This window comes from Contarinia nasturtii, unplaced genomic scaffold (genome assembly GCF_009176525.2).
Source record: "Contarinia nasturtii isolate CC-2019 unplaced genomic scaffold, AAFC_CNas_1.1 Cnas_scaffold_187, whole genome shotgun sequence".
Lineage (NCBI taxonomy): Eukaryota > Metazoa > Arthropoda > Insecta > Diptera > Cecidomyiidae > Contarinia > Contarinia nasturtii.
The window spans coordinates 3937050-3952047 of record NW_022197544.1 but is presented as its reverse complement, the minus strand read 5'-3'; the positions used below and the strand labels follow the sequence as shown (position 1 = coordinate 3952047).

General features: G+C 33.7%; 2 protein-coding genes across 3 annotated transcripts in view; one reads left to right on the top strand and one right to left on the bottom strand.

The window, feature by feature from the left end:
- LOC116352170 overlaps positions 1–14998 on the bottom strand; it is an 82988-nt gene that overhangs the window by 67217 nt on the left and 773 nt on the right. The window contains exon 1 of one of the 2 annotated variants that reach the window (XM_031784560.1): positions 3768–4267. The exons of the other annotated variant lie outside the window; for it this stretch is intronic. The gene's annotated coding sequence lies outside the window, so the exon portion shown is untranslated. Of the gene's footprint in view, positions 1–3767; positions 4268–14998 lie in introns of those variants that run through there. 2 annotated transcript variants of the gene reach the window in all.
- Positions 8711–10711, top strand: LOC116352172 (cytochrome P450 9e2-like). The gene is made up of 3 exons (XM_031784563.1): positions 8711–9172; positions 9237–9821; positions 9893–10711. The coding sequence occupies exons 1-3, from the start codon at positions 8782–8784 to the stop codon at positions 10543–10545; spliced, it is 1629 nt and encodes a 542-aa protein (XP_031640423.1). The 5' UTR covers positions 8711–8781; the 3' UTR covers positions 10546–10711.

The window sequence follows — 14998 nt, the reverse complement described above, 5'->3', positions numbered from 1 at the left end:
ACAACAACGATGACGACGACAAAATTTTATATTGTTTGTGCCAGCCAATGCACCAGAGCATGAAATCGCCACTTGTTATGAATGCACTTTTGTAAGCGATTTACCTCAGATGCGCTACCTCTTCTGGCGTCGCTTCTCTATGAATTTCAGGTGGCGCTTAAAAAATCGCACCATTCGCCACCAACTGGTCATATTAGAAATTAAAAATGATCATCATCTTAAGAAGTATGGCATGAAAATACTCTTTCGCCATTGGTGACGTCAATTTTTCATAATGAGGTCAAATTTTCCAAATAAATACATACACAAAACGCGAATTTATAGTAACGATTTCGTCCTCTGCAATTTAAAGAGGGAAACACAGAGAGTGGCAAGGCATATTCACATGTGCGCAAAAATGCCAAACAAATAAAACTCTACTTTCAGAGAGAGAGCGAAAAAAAATAATGAAAATGAATGCCATTTTCCATTTGAAAATTAAACAAAGTTATTTTTTGTCCGTCTCCCTCCGTTTCTATTTCTACCTCAAATGCATAAATTCAATAAAATAAATTATTAATAGCAGTTCAACAAACACAGTTTGTATTTGTGTGTGTGTTTTTTTTTAAAGAATAAATATAACAAAAGTGGCAAATCAAAATGTTGGTTTCTGCGCGAATGTGAATGAAAGCATGCTTTTATTCGTCGATTAGCTGCAGTGAGATATTTCAATTGGCCACACAAAAGAAATGTTATATATCATTTGAAATAGGAAAAAGCGAGCCGTTTTTTAATTTATCTAGCATTAAATCGATAGTAAAATCGATTGTATTTCTATTGAAACTATTATTTTAGTTCATTCTTTTTCCATTTACCCCTCTTGTACGTTTTTCTCATCTTTCGTCGTCGTCGTCCACATATTTCTGGCTATTTTGAACGCTTGAAAAATGGCCGCACTGATTCATTGTGTGCCGAAAAAATGCAGCTACAGTACTGCTATTGTTTGAAAAGTTTGTTTGTCGAACGAATCGCTTTGTTCACAGTGTGGTAGAAATCACATCCTCTTATATTTTTTTTTCTTTTTTTTTTCAAATTTATACTTTTCTCCATTTATATATAGATATTTTAACTCCATTTTATTTATCAGACCCGAAACTTCTCTTGTCTCACTATGTATTGCTTTTTATATTGTTGTATAGTGTAGTTGATCTTACCGCACAAATATTGATTGAACTTTTCTGTATTTAATTACTGCTTATTTTTTGTGTGTGTTTTTTTTATGTTGTTTTTTCGAACTATGTCGAGTGATACGTGACAAAAATGAAATTAATAAAGGGCAAAGTGGCGGATGGGAACCCATAATTGGTGAAGAGACCGAAATGGTTTTAAAAGCACTAGTACAGAGAAATAACGAAAATGAATGAATTTTTTTGCAAAAGCGAACGAAAAGATAGTCGAGTATATTATATTTAAAATTAAAAGTTCGAAAGCACATTAGTAGAAAAGGATCGGTGCAGCAACCATAGTCACCGCTGTACATCATGTAAAACATTAAAGTGACACAATGTTGTGCACAGGAATGTACAGGATAACAAACGACATTATTTGATGATTGGTTGAATTGAGGTAATATGTTAAATAATAAATATGTGTCACTTTATATTTATATGTCAGCTCATTCAGCCTCCCCCACACACGCACACATCGTATACGGGATGATGAAGAGCTAAAACCAACAACAAGACATATCGCAAATGGGCACGAGAAAAGAGGGAGCCGAATTGCCAGAGAGATGGAGATGCAGAGGAGAGAGGGGAAGAGAAAAAAGTGTATTGTATAAATTAATGGTTAAATAACCGTTGCTTATTGCCTTTTAGTCAAACTGTTCGGAAATGTTTGTGTTTTGTGTGCCCAACTTGACCATGTTAAACCGCCATGTTGCTCCATCATCTCTCTTTTGTTCAACGTTTCATTTCTCTTTTGCGTTTGTGATAAATGTGTGCGTTTATGTTTACATATCCGAATGGAGATTATTGTTGTTGTTGTTGTTGTTGTTACTGCTATGTCACATCAGCACTTGACTTGGAGCGACTTTTGGTTGTTATGTCAAATTTTATGTGTGTACAGTTTGATAGCTTTCGGTAGTTTTTTTTATGATTATTATTTTTATTTGGTGTGTTCTCGAATTTCTCGTTTTGTGTTCTGATTTTATTCTGACGAGAGATAAATGGAACGTAACGGCGAAAGTGAGAGAAAAATAGAAAAACTGACAGAGTCAAAGCAAGAGTGCGAGTGAGAGTGGAAAAAAGGGAACAGGATACACTTGAATCGATGGTTGAAATGGAAGTTGAGCTCCCATTGTCACTGTCATTCCATTCCATTGCCAACGCTCATATTTTTAGTATCGATGCGTATACATGCTGCCACAGGCGATACTTTCTCTAATATTTTAAGTTTTTTTTTCTTCTTTCGTATTCATTTTCGTGTTGCTATCTTTTATTCATTCTCTTCTGTGCTTTGTGGTCGTCATTACAAAAAAAAAAAAACACACACACCATTTTTGCACTCTGCTCTTCCATTTGAGTGTTTTCTTTTCGATCCTTTTTCTTTGTCGAGACTATTTCTTTTTCTTCTTCTCTTTTTCCTTTGCTAATTTTTTGTTCCTGTTCCATATCAAACGTTTCGTTCGCGAACGCCTTTTATCTCCCAATTTCTATTGCTGTACCATTGATGGGCCAATATGATATACTCACTCGGAAATGTTGTCAATTCACGCGCCGCGCTCGTTCTTTCCTTTTCTAATGTTCGTCGCCGCATCGTTAGAACGAAAATAAATTGGCTGAGTGTGCGTTCGATCTACACAGACAATGGTACGGACAACAATATACATGAATGAGAGAGACAAAGAGAAAAAAAACAACAGAATACTATGAAGTCAGTTTGGTTGTGACTTGCTTCTTTTTTTCGATAAATATAACTCGAGATATTTTCGATTTTATTTCGATGTCTTGTCTTTAAGCATTTCCTATAAAATTGCAAGTAGATACAATTTTTTTTAACAATCGAAACGCAAAAGAGCACATACTTACTGCTTTCCTTCGCTTATTTACGTTAAGGAAACATAGACGTTACGTCAATTAAGATTTTGACATGAACGACTGATAAATCTTTAATCGGTAGAAAAACATCGAAAATGTATATAGATTCTTGTGCAAATGAATACATTCATATATATATGTACATTTGCTGTTGGAGAACATTTATTAATGAAGGTTAATGTTTTGCTGTTTGTACTCGAAGACGGTAGCGGTGGCGGCAGCAATGGTGAAGTTGCAGTTATTACGAAGCCGCTCACGTTCATGTGTGTTTATGTTTTTAACATAATCTCAAACATTCCATCTTACATCGTTGTTACACTACTTTTCAATTCCGTCATTCAATCTTCGGTTGAACGGCATTTGCATTTCGATTCATGACGTCAGAGCACAATTCAATTTCAATAGATATTGAAACTTCGACAAAATAACCGTTTATTTACACACTTTATGTGTGCACGTCTCTCTCTTTTTTCCTTGAAATTCAAGTGACTGATATGGAACGAAAAACGACATATATATCCCGAAAAACATTTTGAAGTTGAAATGGTTGTGTGCACGTCGAATTCATAATTAAATACGAACATTGTTTTGTTCAATTTCACATTGAAAAACAACAAAAGGTTTAAAAGTTTTCGAAACTGAAAATGAGTCAATGAAAATGGAAAATTTGACGATTTAGCTTTTACTCACTTATTGAATTTGGATGAAACATATATATACACACGTTGTGTCGTCTCTGAAATTTAAGTTATTGTTGTTTGGTGCAAACATAACAACTTTGCTTGCAGCACGATAGTTTCTGCGACTTATTTGATTAGTACGAAAACTTGAGAATTCAAACACAACTTTCTATTTCTTGTTTTAATAAAACCATTTCGATTTGCACTCAAACACACACTCACGCACCCAGCATTAGTCTGTTTCATTTGATTTGATATTTGTCTTTTGTTTTGTCTGCTTTAAGTTTTCAATTTTCAATGGCCTTTTCACCGATCACTGATTGTTCGAAAATTTCAATGCATCGTCACACAAATCAAATAAAAGTGACATGGAATGTCATCATTCAAATCTTCAAAATTCAATTCACGATTTTAATACGATTTTTAACTCGTTAATTGAGCGAATCGAATGTGATTCAGAGCTCTCAAATGAGAATGTGAGACGAATCAAGTGTGTGCGGCAAGTGGTAAATATTTAACCCGTACCGTACAACGTTTGAATTGGTACTGAAATAGAAAACGGTAAAAATAAAACACAGCATTCAATTTCGACTCTAAAGTAGATACTACATTGGCGTACTTTTGCACACACAACGGGGGATAGATAGACGACCATCGACGCAATGACTATGTCTTTCGGCGTCCTGTTTTTCCATATGCTCGGCTGTCTGCTTGTACCTCACCAATGTACAGACACACCAACACCGACACGAACCGTGTACAGCATTGTTGTTATATTTTCGCCAATGCGAATATGGATAATGTTCCCCCTATTTTGTGTGTTGAACAAACAGTTCTATGGTAACAAATATGGGTTTGTTGTTCCGTAAATCCATATACGAAATACACATACACACTCACTCTCTCTCTCGCATGCATGCGAAATCTTAAACTACGGCAAGTGGAAAGAATCATTCACCATTGGCAATGGCAATGCGCGCGTTTTGTTTAAACAATCACGTGTGCATATTATCCGTCAAAATTGTGATGTAAAGTATGTAGCTCATTTGTATTGGTGTTGTTTCGACTGGTGTATTTGGATTAAGCATGTGCTTGTGCGGTGATGTTGATGCTGATGCTGCTGATGCTGCTGATGCTGATATTGTATATTTGTGTGCAGAGTGAAACATAATGTTTCAATGTTGAAACAACAAATGGCGAAAGCTTTTTCAATTGCCATTTTATACGTTTGTGTTATATGCAAAGAAAAGCAATGTGAAATGGATCTATTTAGAGTTGAAATAGAGAGCCAAAGTCTTGACGCTCATTATTCGCATTGTGCGTTGAGAGACCATGGCATAATCTCTGTTTTCATTTTCGCGAGCCTAAAATCCTCTACTTTATCCTAAGATGACATTAGCTTAGAGAATGTGCTCTGCACTGGCTCTGTAGATGTATGCCAGTATGTGTATGTGCTGTGTGCTTGCCTCATATAAAACAAATTTCAACAGTGAAGGAGAAACTACACCAGTTACATTTACGCGCGGCATTTACGATGAAAGTCTACCAAACCAAATATCACTGTTGTTGTTATTATTGTTATTGATGATGGTGTGTTTTTTGTTCCATTCTTTCGCTGATTGTGTGCAGTGTGCACACTGCACATACCAAACGAAAGAGAGAGAGAGAGAGAGAGAGAGAGAGAGAGAGAGAAGTATGCTTAAATGTACACACTTCTTACGCGGCACGGCCTCGTTGTCTCAACAACGCAAATCCTTTTAACAGTCACCATAATTGTCCATGCCTTGACACTATACACACACCAGTGTCATATTCTCTGCATTTAAAAAAAAGAAGAATCATTGAAATGCGAATATTTTTCAAATAATTTTAGTGTTTGTGTCGCATGCCAATGACAGTTGGAAGAACTGATTAACTCTTCGAAATGCGCTTCTCGTCTCTCGGCTCCCGACCAACCGACCCGACTAACAAACGTAATAGTGAAACATGCATATGAGTGCCTGATACTGACATATGAATTCCACTTTAACTTATTCGATGATAAAATATAGAAATCGCATCACTGCAAACGAAATGCATTGTACCACTTCGGATAGAAATCGAAATTATTATCCCGATTTTTGTTGTCCTCTCGCCAGTTAATGTTGACACTTTTAAACTAGAAATAAAAATAAATTAATTTCTGAGCTTTAAAATGGATTTTCTTTTCTGTCTTGGCTGAAACGTATTTAGTGGGCGAGAAAAGAAAGATTAAGTATGCCTGAATCAGCTTCACTTAAGTGGTAAAATTAAGTCGTCAAAAAGTTTCTCAGAACACACAATTCAATTTCAATGTTACATTCATTTAGCATCAGCACTTCAATTTAACATGAATAACTCATTCAATAGCCTCTCTCTAGAATCTGTATTCCCCTCCAAAAAAAAATTTAATAAAAAACATTTCCATTACATGGCATAAGCCAATGACTTTTTTTTTAAAGGCTAATTAAGGGAATTTTTACTGAATCAAATTGTTTGGAAATATCCCTTGAACGACAGCAATGTTCGCTCGTTGCCAACAGTTACAATAACTTCGTTTATTTTTGTTTATATCTGCACTTTCAATGCGATTATAATGATGGCAAAAACAACAACAAAAACAGCATCACGCACACATTTCCTCTTTATTCTGACATGAGTTCTGTCGCGTGTATTCCACTTTTATGCTAATAAAATGCGATTGTCGTATGCGAGTATGGCGCATGCTCACACGATGCATGCGACAGGAGAAATATTCAATGACAACGGCGACGACGAAGCTATAGAACGGCAATGACGATGATGATGTTGATTTTGCCGGAAAGAAGAACAAGACCAAAAACGGAAGCAAATCAAAACACTTTTTTTTCCTTCTCGTTTTTTTTTGTTCGTATCTCTTGATTTTGACTCGAAGCAGGATTTCGTATTTGACACGTTTTTAATGGCTTGTTGATTTGACCAAATATTTATCGATTCAAAACGAATGATATATAAAACCGTGCAATCGACAGCACTTATATCGCTCTTATGAAGAGCTCTTTCAATTTTTACTTCCGTTTAGTTATATTTTTTTATCTTTATTATCAAATGCACTTATTCGATATAAAAAAAGAAATCAAGCTATTTAATCAGCACCAAAAGTGAACTTTAAATTATAAATTAAGCGAAATAGAAATACAAATAGTAATGGAAACGATTCTATTTTTTATTCTACGTTTTGAATCTCATGATTACCATTTAGTCAACTAACATTATTGATCAATTTAAATAAAGAAAGAAAAAAAAAACACATTCATCAATCGTTCAAAGTGTCGAGCTCACATAATTGTATCTATATGAACATAAAATATTGTATTTGGTTTATATTCTCCATTTTGCAGTGGTTCAATCGTGTGCAATTTGTTCAATGGCGTGTGCAATGTTCAACTCACTCGACAACGAGTCAATGATCATCTGTCGTATTTTGAGTGCCGTTTATTTTGGTGACAAGTGTGCACACGCGACCGAACATTCTATTCAACCCGCACATACAATGCACTCCGTGAGCATCTTTTCAAAAGCTTTTAATCTTTCACGTAGCTCTTACACTCAAAAGTCCACCGTTTTTTTTATTCATTCATTTTTCACTTCTGGTTTCGTTTGGATATTACAAGTATTTTGATGGCATGATCGAAAACGTGGAATCTATAAATATTTCATTGGAATTTTTCTATGGGACGTGAGAAGGGGAGTTAAATGGAATTTGTTGAATTCACACAAAATTAGCGAATTTTACGTATTTACTTATAGTAAATAGGCGGATTTTAGAATATATAGAAAGGGTGAAACGAACGGTGAGGAACAAAGCATGCATGGGTAATAAATTCATATGAAAAATCGGATAGAGCACCGTTCTTATATTTATTCCAATTATGTGCACTGTAAGCCAATCAATTTCACCTCTTCACTGATAAAACTGTCCGTACAATTGCCGACAATATTATACGTAAATAGTATGATTGTAGAATTACACTGAAACCAGTACAACGTTAGTGTGTTTATTACAATAATGAGATACACTGTGACTAGATCAACCTAATGCGACTCATTGTATAATATATTTATTCTTATTCGTTATTCTCATCCGAATTTGCCCTTGAGCATGCGTATTTTTTTTTAATAAACAAAAATCTCTTTTAAACTGATATGGTTGTTTCGATTTTTGAATATATATTAAAAGCCGAAAAATAACATGTGTAATGACTGGCCAAATAATCATTTCCGAAAAATGCGTTCAAAAACGATCATTCAAAATCATTCTAAATAAAAGATAAACTTATCAAACCAACAAAAACAATAAAAATATTACAAAGCACTTTGGTGTGACGATGCAAAAATATTGATTAACATTGAAAATTTCAATATTATTGCGCGATTTACCAATAATAGAACTCAGTTACATACACATCGGACCTAGGGGGTAGACATGATTCATTTGATTCACTGTCATTCAAAAGATTCACATTGTTTAGATGACATTTGAAATGTCATTTATGTGTCATACAAGAAATATTTATTGAACAATTAAAATTATTTGTCTTCGAAAAAATGATTTCTTGACGTTTTTTTAAATGTATTATCTCATTATGGTTGATTTTATTTGGAATTTACTAGAAAAACACGAAATAGATGAAAAAATAATATTTAGAATTTGTTGAACGATCATGTTAGTAAAACCAAAAGTGATGCTTATTTGACATTTGAATGATTCATTTGATTCACTGTGATTCACATGATTCAAAGTTTTATAATTCGTGTCTACCCCCTAGCATCGGACATAGACTGCATGGTCCTCTATTTGCGCGACATTATCATTCAAGTGGCAAATCAATTGATATGAATTTAAAGAATAATTGGATGAGTGTGCAAAAAGTATATATAAGAATCAAGTGTGAAATTCAATTTATATTAGTGTCACTCGTGAAAAGGTAGTGTTCAAACGGTACCGCGTTTGCACAGTGAAAACAATGTTCGGTTTTAGTGGTGTAACCAGTTTCTTGGCATATTTCCTGATAATTCTGTTCATTGTACGCATTACTTATGTGTTGATAATAAAGAATTGGAGCTATTTTACGGAACGCAATGTGAAATTCGAAAGAGGTTTACCAATACTTGGTACTATGTACCAAATATTTTTGGGAAAATTACCAATGGCATTATCATCGCAAGCTATTTATCAAAAACATTCGCAACATCGAAAATTTGTTGGAATGTATGAAATGGGTGGAAGGCCATCATACATGGTCATGGACCCCAATTTAATTCGTGACATTACAATTAAGGATTTCGATTATTTTGTAAATCATTTTTTCCAATTGGATAAGGAGCTCGATCCGCTCTTGGGTCGTGCACTGTTCGGTATGGAAAATCATGTATTCATTTTAAACTCATTATCAGCTCAATATATTTTCTTATTTTTAAGGAATGTCAAATCAACCTTGGCGTGAAATGAGAAGTACACTCAGTCCATTATTCACTGGCAGTAAAATGAGGCATATGCTATCGTTAATGAACGAATGCGTAATCGACTTTAATTCGATTATTCGAACCGAAATTTCATCAAAATCAAAGACAAATAGCCTGGAATTTGATATGAAAGATTTGATGATGCGATTAGCAAACGATATCATTGGAACCGTTGCATTTGGCATTCAATGTAATTCATTACGTGAACCAGATAATCAATTTTTCAAAATGGGAAAAGAAATGGCATATGCTTTGATGGGATTGAAAGCATTAGTAACGATTTCATTTCCAACACTTGCATCATGGCTTCGGTTGCAGGTTTTAAGCGATCAGCACACGACATTTTTCCGCTCGGTCATACATAGTGCCGTTGACGAACGACAGAAAAAGAAAATTGTACGCAATGACATGTTGCATTTATTGTTATTGGCCAAAGAAGGTAAATTACATGAACAAATTAAGGAAAATGAAGTTGATCAAGATACTGGATTTGCAACCATTGCCGAGGTTATCCAATCAAAAACATCGGAAAAATTGAAAAGTAACGATTTTGATTAGTTCATCCCTTTTTTTTCCACTTTTCTAATTGAATTCAAAACATTTTTCAAATAGATTGGACTGATGATGACCTAGTCGCTCAAGGTATTGTATTTTTCTTAGCCGGATTTACGGGCGTTTCAACAACATTAAACTTTTTGTGCTACGAATTGTCGTTGAATTTGGAAATTCAACAGCGTCTTTATGAGGAAATTTTGGAAACAAAGGACCAACTCAATGGCAAACCACTGACATTTGAAGCATTACAAAAGATGCAATACATGGATATGTGTATATCGGAGGTTTTGCGAAAGTGGCCGATTGGCGTGCAAATGGATCGTTGTGTCACCAAACAATATTTACTAGAAGATGGTGATGGGACAAAAGTGTTGTTACAGCCAAACGATCGTATCTGGATCCCCGTTTACGGTATTCATTTAGATGCAAAATATTTCCCAAATCCAGAACGATTTGATCCAGAACGATTTTCGGATGAAAACAAAAGAAACATTCAACCAAATACCTATTTGCCATTTGGAAATGGTCCGAGAGCGTGCATTGCTTCGCGATTGGCATTGCTCGAATTAAAAGCGATTTGTTATCACATTCTGTCGGACTTTAAAATTGAAGTATCTCCGAAAACACCAACCACAATAAAATTGAAGGGTGGCACCAACGCACTGGAACCAGTCGAAGGATTTTTCAATCAACTCACACTACGAAATTGAAATTGAATACCACACACTTTCTAATGTATTATTATTGTTCTTTATAATTATGAATTTTTAATCAAATATGAATCATTCGTAATGATCGAATAAGATTTGGAATTTGTTTCATTGACATTGATTGATTGAAAAATCTATAAATAAATTGCAAATAAATACTTCTTGACACCAAATGTTTTTATTAATATGCAGAGCCATTCTGAAAGCAACCACCGGAGTCGACACAGATGAAACAGACATTGCTGAAAATTCGATATCGGTTTACGAACTCTACACTGTCTATATATAGTCTATAGGCTGAAAAATATATGCACTATTCATTGAACATAAATTTCACACCTTCAACATTCCACTGCTGGAAGGTTTTACTGTTGTTGTATTATGATTGAATGGTAAATAGAATAACAAAGTTTGTTGTTTAACCACAACAATACATCAATTCGAATATGATTCAATTTGGTTTTGATTTTAATTGGTTTGATTATACAGTCACAGTAACGGTTATCATCGGGACACGTGTATTGTTGAAATGCTTGAAATAATTATCAATTTTGTGTTAGTTGTCCCAAAAGATGTATTACAGATATGTGATAAATTAGTTTTGTCCATTTTATCAAAAATCACTACTGTAATTAGGTCAGATGATAAATGCAAATTCCAAATATATCCAAATATATACGTGTCCGTAAGAATAAATATGGCAATACAAAAACGGAATCTGAAGAACGTTATATAATTTTTTTTGTATGGAGTTGTATTCAATTCAGGAAGACAATGATTGTCTTATCTCTTTTTTCTGATTTATTTTTTTTTTAAATTTCAAATAATATTTATTTACTCATTAACAATTGCGCACAAGTCGACTTAACCTAATAAATGTAGATAAAAATTGAATTGTATATTGAGTGCTATTCATAATAGACAATATAAAAAAGTGCACGATAATACAATTTAAAGAGAATTGACAAAATGGCTGCACAAAAAAGCTCAGAGAGAAAAGCAAAGCGAGCAAAAGCGACAAAAAAGGAGTCTTAATTGGCTAATTTTATTATAAGAAGATTTGTATTTAATTCGAGTGAATCATTGCAAAGCTGGCGAATTTCAGTTAATTAGCACAGATAAAAACTTTTCTCAACATCAATTATGACGGTTGTATGTATTGCATGAATTGAATTTCATTCTGTTTTGCATCTGTTTAGCTTGCAGCACTTCACAAAACATATTAGACATTTGTTTAATTTATTTATTATGATTTTGTTGTGCCATAAATAGAGAGTGTGCGTGTGGATGTGCGAATCAGCTAATTTGTATTGTGTATGCAAGGGGTGTGTGTGTGTGTGCATTTTGCACTGTTGAGTGTATCAATCCTTGTTTTAACGTTGCAAAATTATGTGTAAGCTTGGCCTCAAATTGGTGTACTCACTGTGCGTCACATTGTATGTGTGCATCTTTGCGGCGCACTCTTGCAGCAAAAATAATGAATCAGCCACAATATTACGATTACGATGTGTAATATTAGTTTGTTGTGTTCCCCCGTGTACCGTGTACAGAAAACAACATTATTTTATAATTTCTTCGATGTCAATTGAATGCGTCCCCAGTTCGTTCGCTCCCTTCATTTTGTTGGCGATGACTTAGGAGTGACATTGTGTAAAATGGCATCATCATCATCATCAACGAAGAGCATCTTGAATAATAGACGAGAGAGCAAGAAGCGAATGAGAGTTTCAAACAAAATGCAGTGTAATTGTCGTGCACGGAAGTAACATAATGTTCGAGTGAAAATGAGGAAAGACACAGGTGTTTGCATAGATTATGTGAGTGCCAAATATTTTTCGTGTGATGGCAACAATCTCACTTTTGTTCACCTTTTTGTTTTATTTTTCTTTCGTCGAAGACGCATCGGTTTTCTCTTTTTCTGGACCTTCTCAACTTTACGCTTTTGCGGCATTGTGAAGCACCATTTTTTTCATTGACGATGAGCATAAAGCTTTCAGAGAAAAACTTTACGGATCTAGGTAAATACATGCCATAAATCAAATTATTCTTTTCTTCTCATTTGAATTATTGTCATTTTGTGTAGAAACAACGAACTGAGAATCTGTGAATCAAGCCATACCGAAGTGGATTTTTATCACTTTTTGATGAAAAGTTAAATACTTTGAATACAGAGCGTTGAAAGAAATCAGTTTTCTTTTTTTTTAAACAAAAAGTAAAGAAAAAAGTCTATTTTCACTCGATTGTGCAACAACACTTAACGCTTTCTCTTTAAAACTCTCAGCCAAACAAGAAAAATTCGGAGTTGATATGATTGTTAAAAAAAATGTTTGAATTGCCAAGCACGAAAAAAAATTCTTTTGCAATGTACAATTTGAGTTTAATAAACTTTATGCTTTGCAAGTATATCTTTTTTTCCATCATTTAAGGGTAAATGGTCGATAGCATTTTGCGTTCGAAGAAATCGTCAATATAAATAGCATGAGTTTTTATCGGTCTGAAGGTAAACAAAAAAGCACGTTCATTCAGTATTCGCTTGAAAATCAAAAGGCAGACCAACAAAAATAAAAATACCACCGAAACGCAAGACAGCCAAAGAGATAAAAGAGAGTGGAAAACCGACAAAAAATGCATTAAATTCGAAAAACAGCATGCAACAATAAAATCATGCTGAGAAAGTTTCATTTCTGTACTGTAAATATTTACAAGCATAATACACGCAATCTTAAAACCGTATTTATACTTATCATCTGTTATTATGGAATCCACTTGGCAATTATACGCGGCAGAAAAAAAGGGAAGAAAAGAGTAAAAAATAGATGAGAGAAAATGTGTGCGTTCACCAACGATAAAAAGATGCCTGTGTACATGTTCCATAACTTTGGAATTATTTATTTTTAAATGTAACCCACTGCTTTCTACAAATAGACATTACAATACAACGCTGAAGAGCGTTGCTCGCCCAGAGACAAAAAGAAACTCAGTTAATTTGTATACACCATTTGATATGCATGATGCAGTTATATTCTGACACACTGTGCAGTTGAGCTTTTTTTTTGTTGTTGTTGTCTATAAACAGCGGGAAGAGAACTTTATGTTTTGTTTCTTTGATTTGTAAACTCCATGTGGCAACACAAATACATGCTTACATATACAGTAACACATTCCAACATTCCCCGAATAGTTTCTATGTTTAGTTTTAAGTTGAAAAAAAAGTTTTCTTATCACAAGCATTGCAGATGGATGACTAGTTGAAACTTACTTAAGATTGATCTCAGTAAATGATTTTGAACTACTTTCTACGTACTGAAAACAAATACCGCATACATATAGTACACAGTGCATACCGTCATAAATGTACATGTACTTAACGAAATGTGTCACAGTTTTCTTCCATCACTTTTTGTTTTTGGCGAAATAAAATGAATTATAAAACAATTTCGACGAAAATGCCTTAAAACAATTTCGGAGAGAGAAAACCCATGTGACATTTCTTTCTCATCGCTTTTTTACAGTCAATTCCAATGTGTTTCTCAAATATATTCGGAAAAACTACATTGAGCTATTATAAAATGTTTGAAAGCAATTGATTTTGAAAAATTGAGAAGCATCTATGTGTCGAAAAATCGAGGTTCGACTGTATACAAAATATAATTTCGCTGGATAATTGAGAATAGATGATCGTGTTTTTCATATAATGACAATGACATTTTAATTAAATACAACCCAATGAAATTTTAATTGAAAAAAGCATCGTTGTCGCAACACTAACTAAACCAATCTCGCTATTTGTTGACGATAAATTTATTAAATATTTTAACGGTAAACACAAAACTTCAAAACAAAGCATAAACTTAAAAATAATTCTCGCTCCCCTCTCTTTCTCTTGGGTATGTAAAAAAATGTTGAATGAATTAATAACACACATAATTACACATTAATAATAATACATTGTATTCCACTATTTATTGCCTTAATAATTAATTTACAAAAACACTGCAAACAACACATATAACACATGTGGCTCTTCTTTATGCTTTCATTACACACGTTTACCATTTTAAATAATTCCGCCACATCCATACCATACTCATATATGCAGATATTTTTTAAAACATTTTCTCCATAAGAATTTAGCAAATTTTATACGAATAATTAATTTGGGTATTGTGTGCACTTTCCATTCAGTTATGGTATTGAATGGCATCAGCCAGAAAAAACGATGTATGTAGTTTGTAGTAGCAAAAATACGTTTCGTTATTATATAAAGATTAAAGGCCTCATTAAATTTTTGCTAAATGAAATGCTAAATTTAGTCGATTTATTAAAACAAATGATAACACCAAGCATTATAATCGTAAAAATGCTCACATTACACTAACATGTTAACAATAATTTGAAAAGTTTCATATACCGCAATTCCATTAACAAGTTCTATCAAACATTTCGGTCGTTG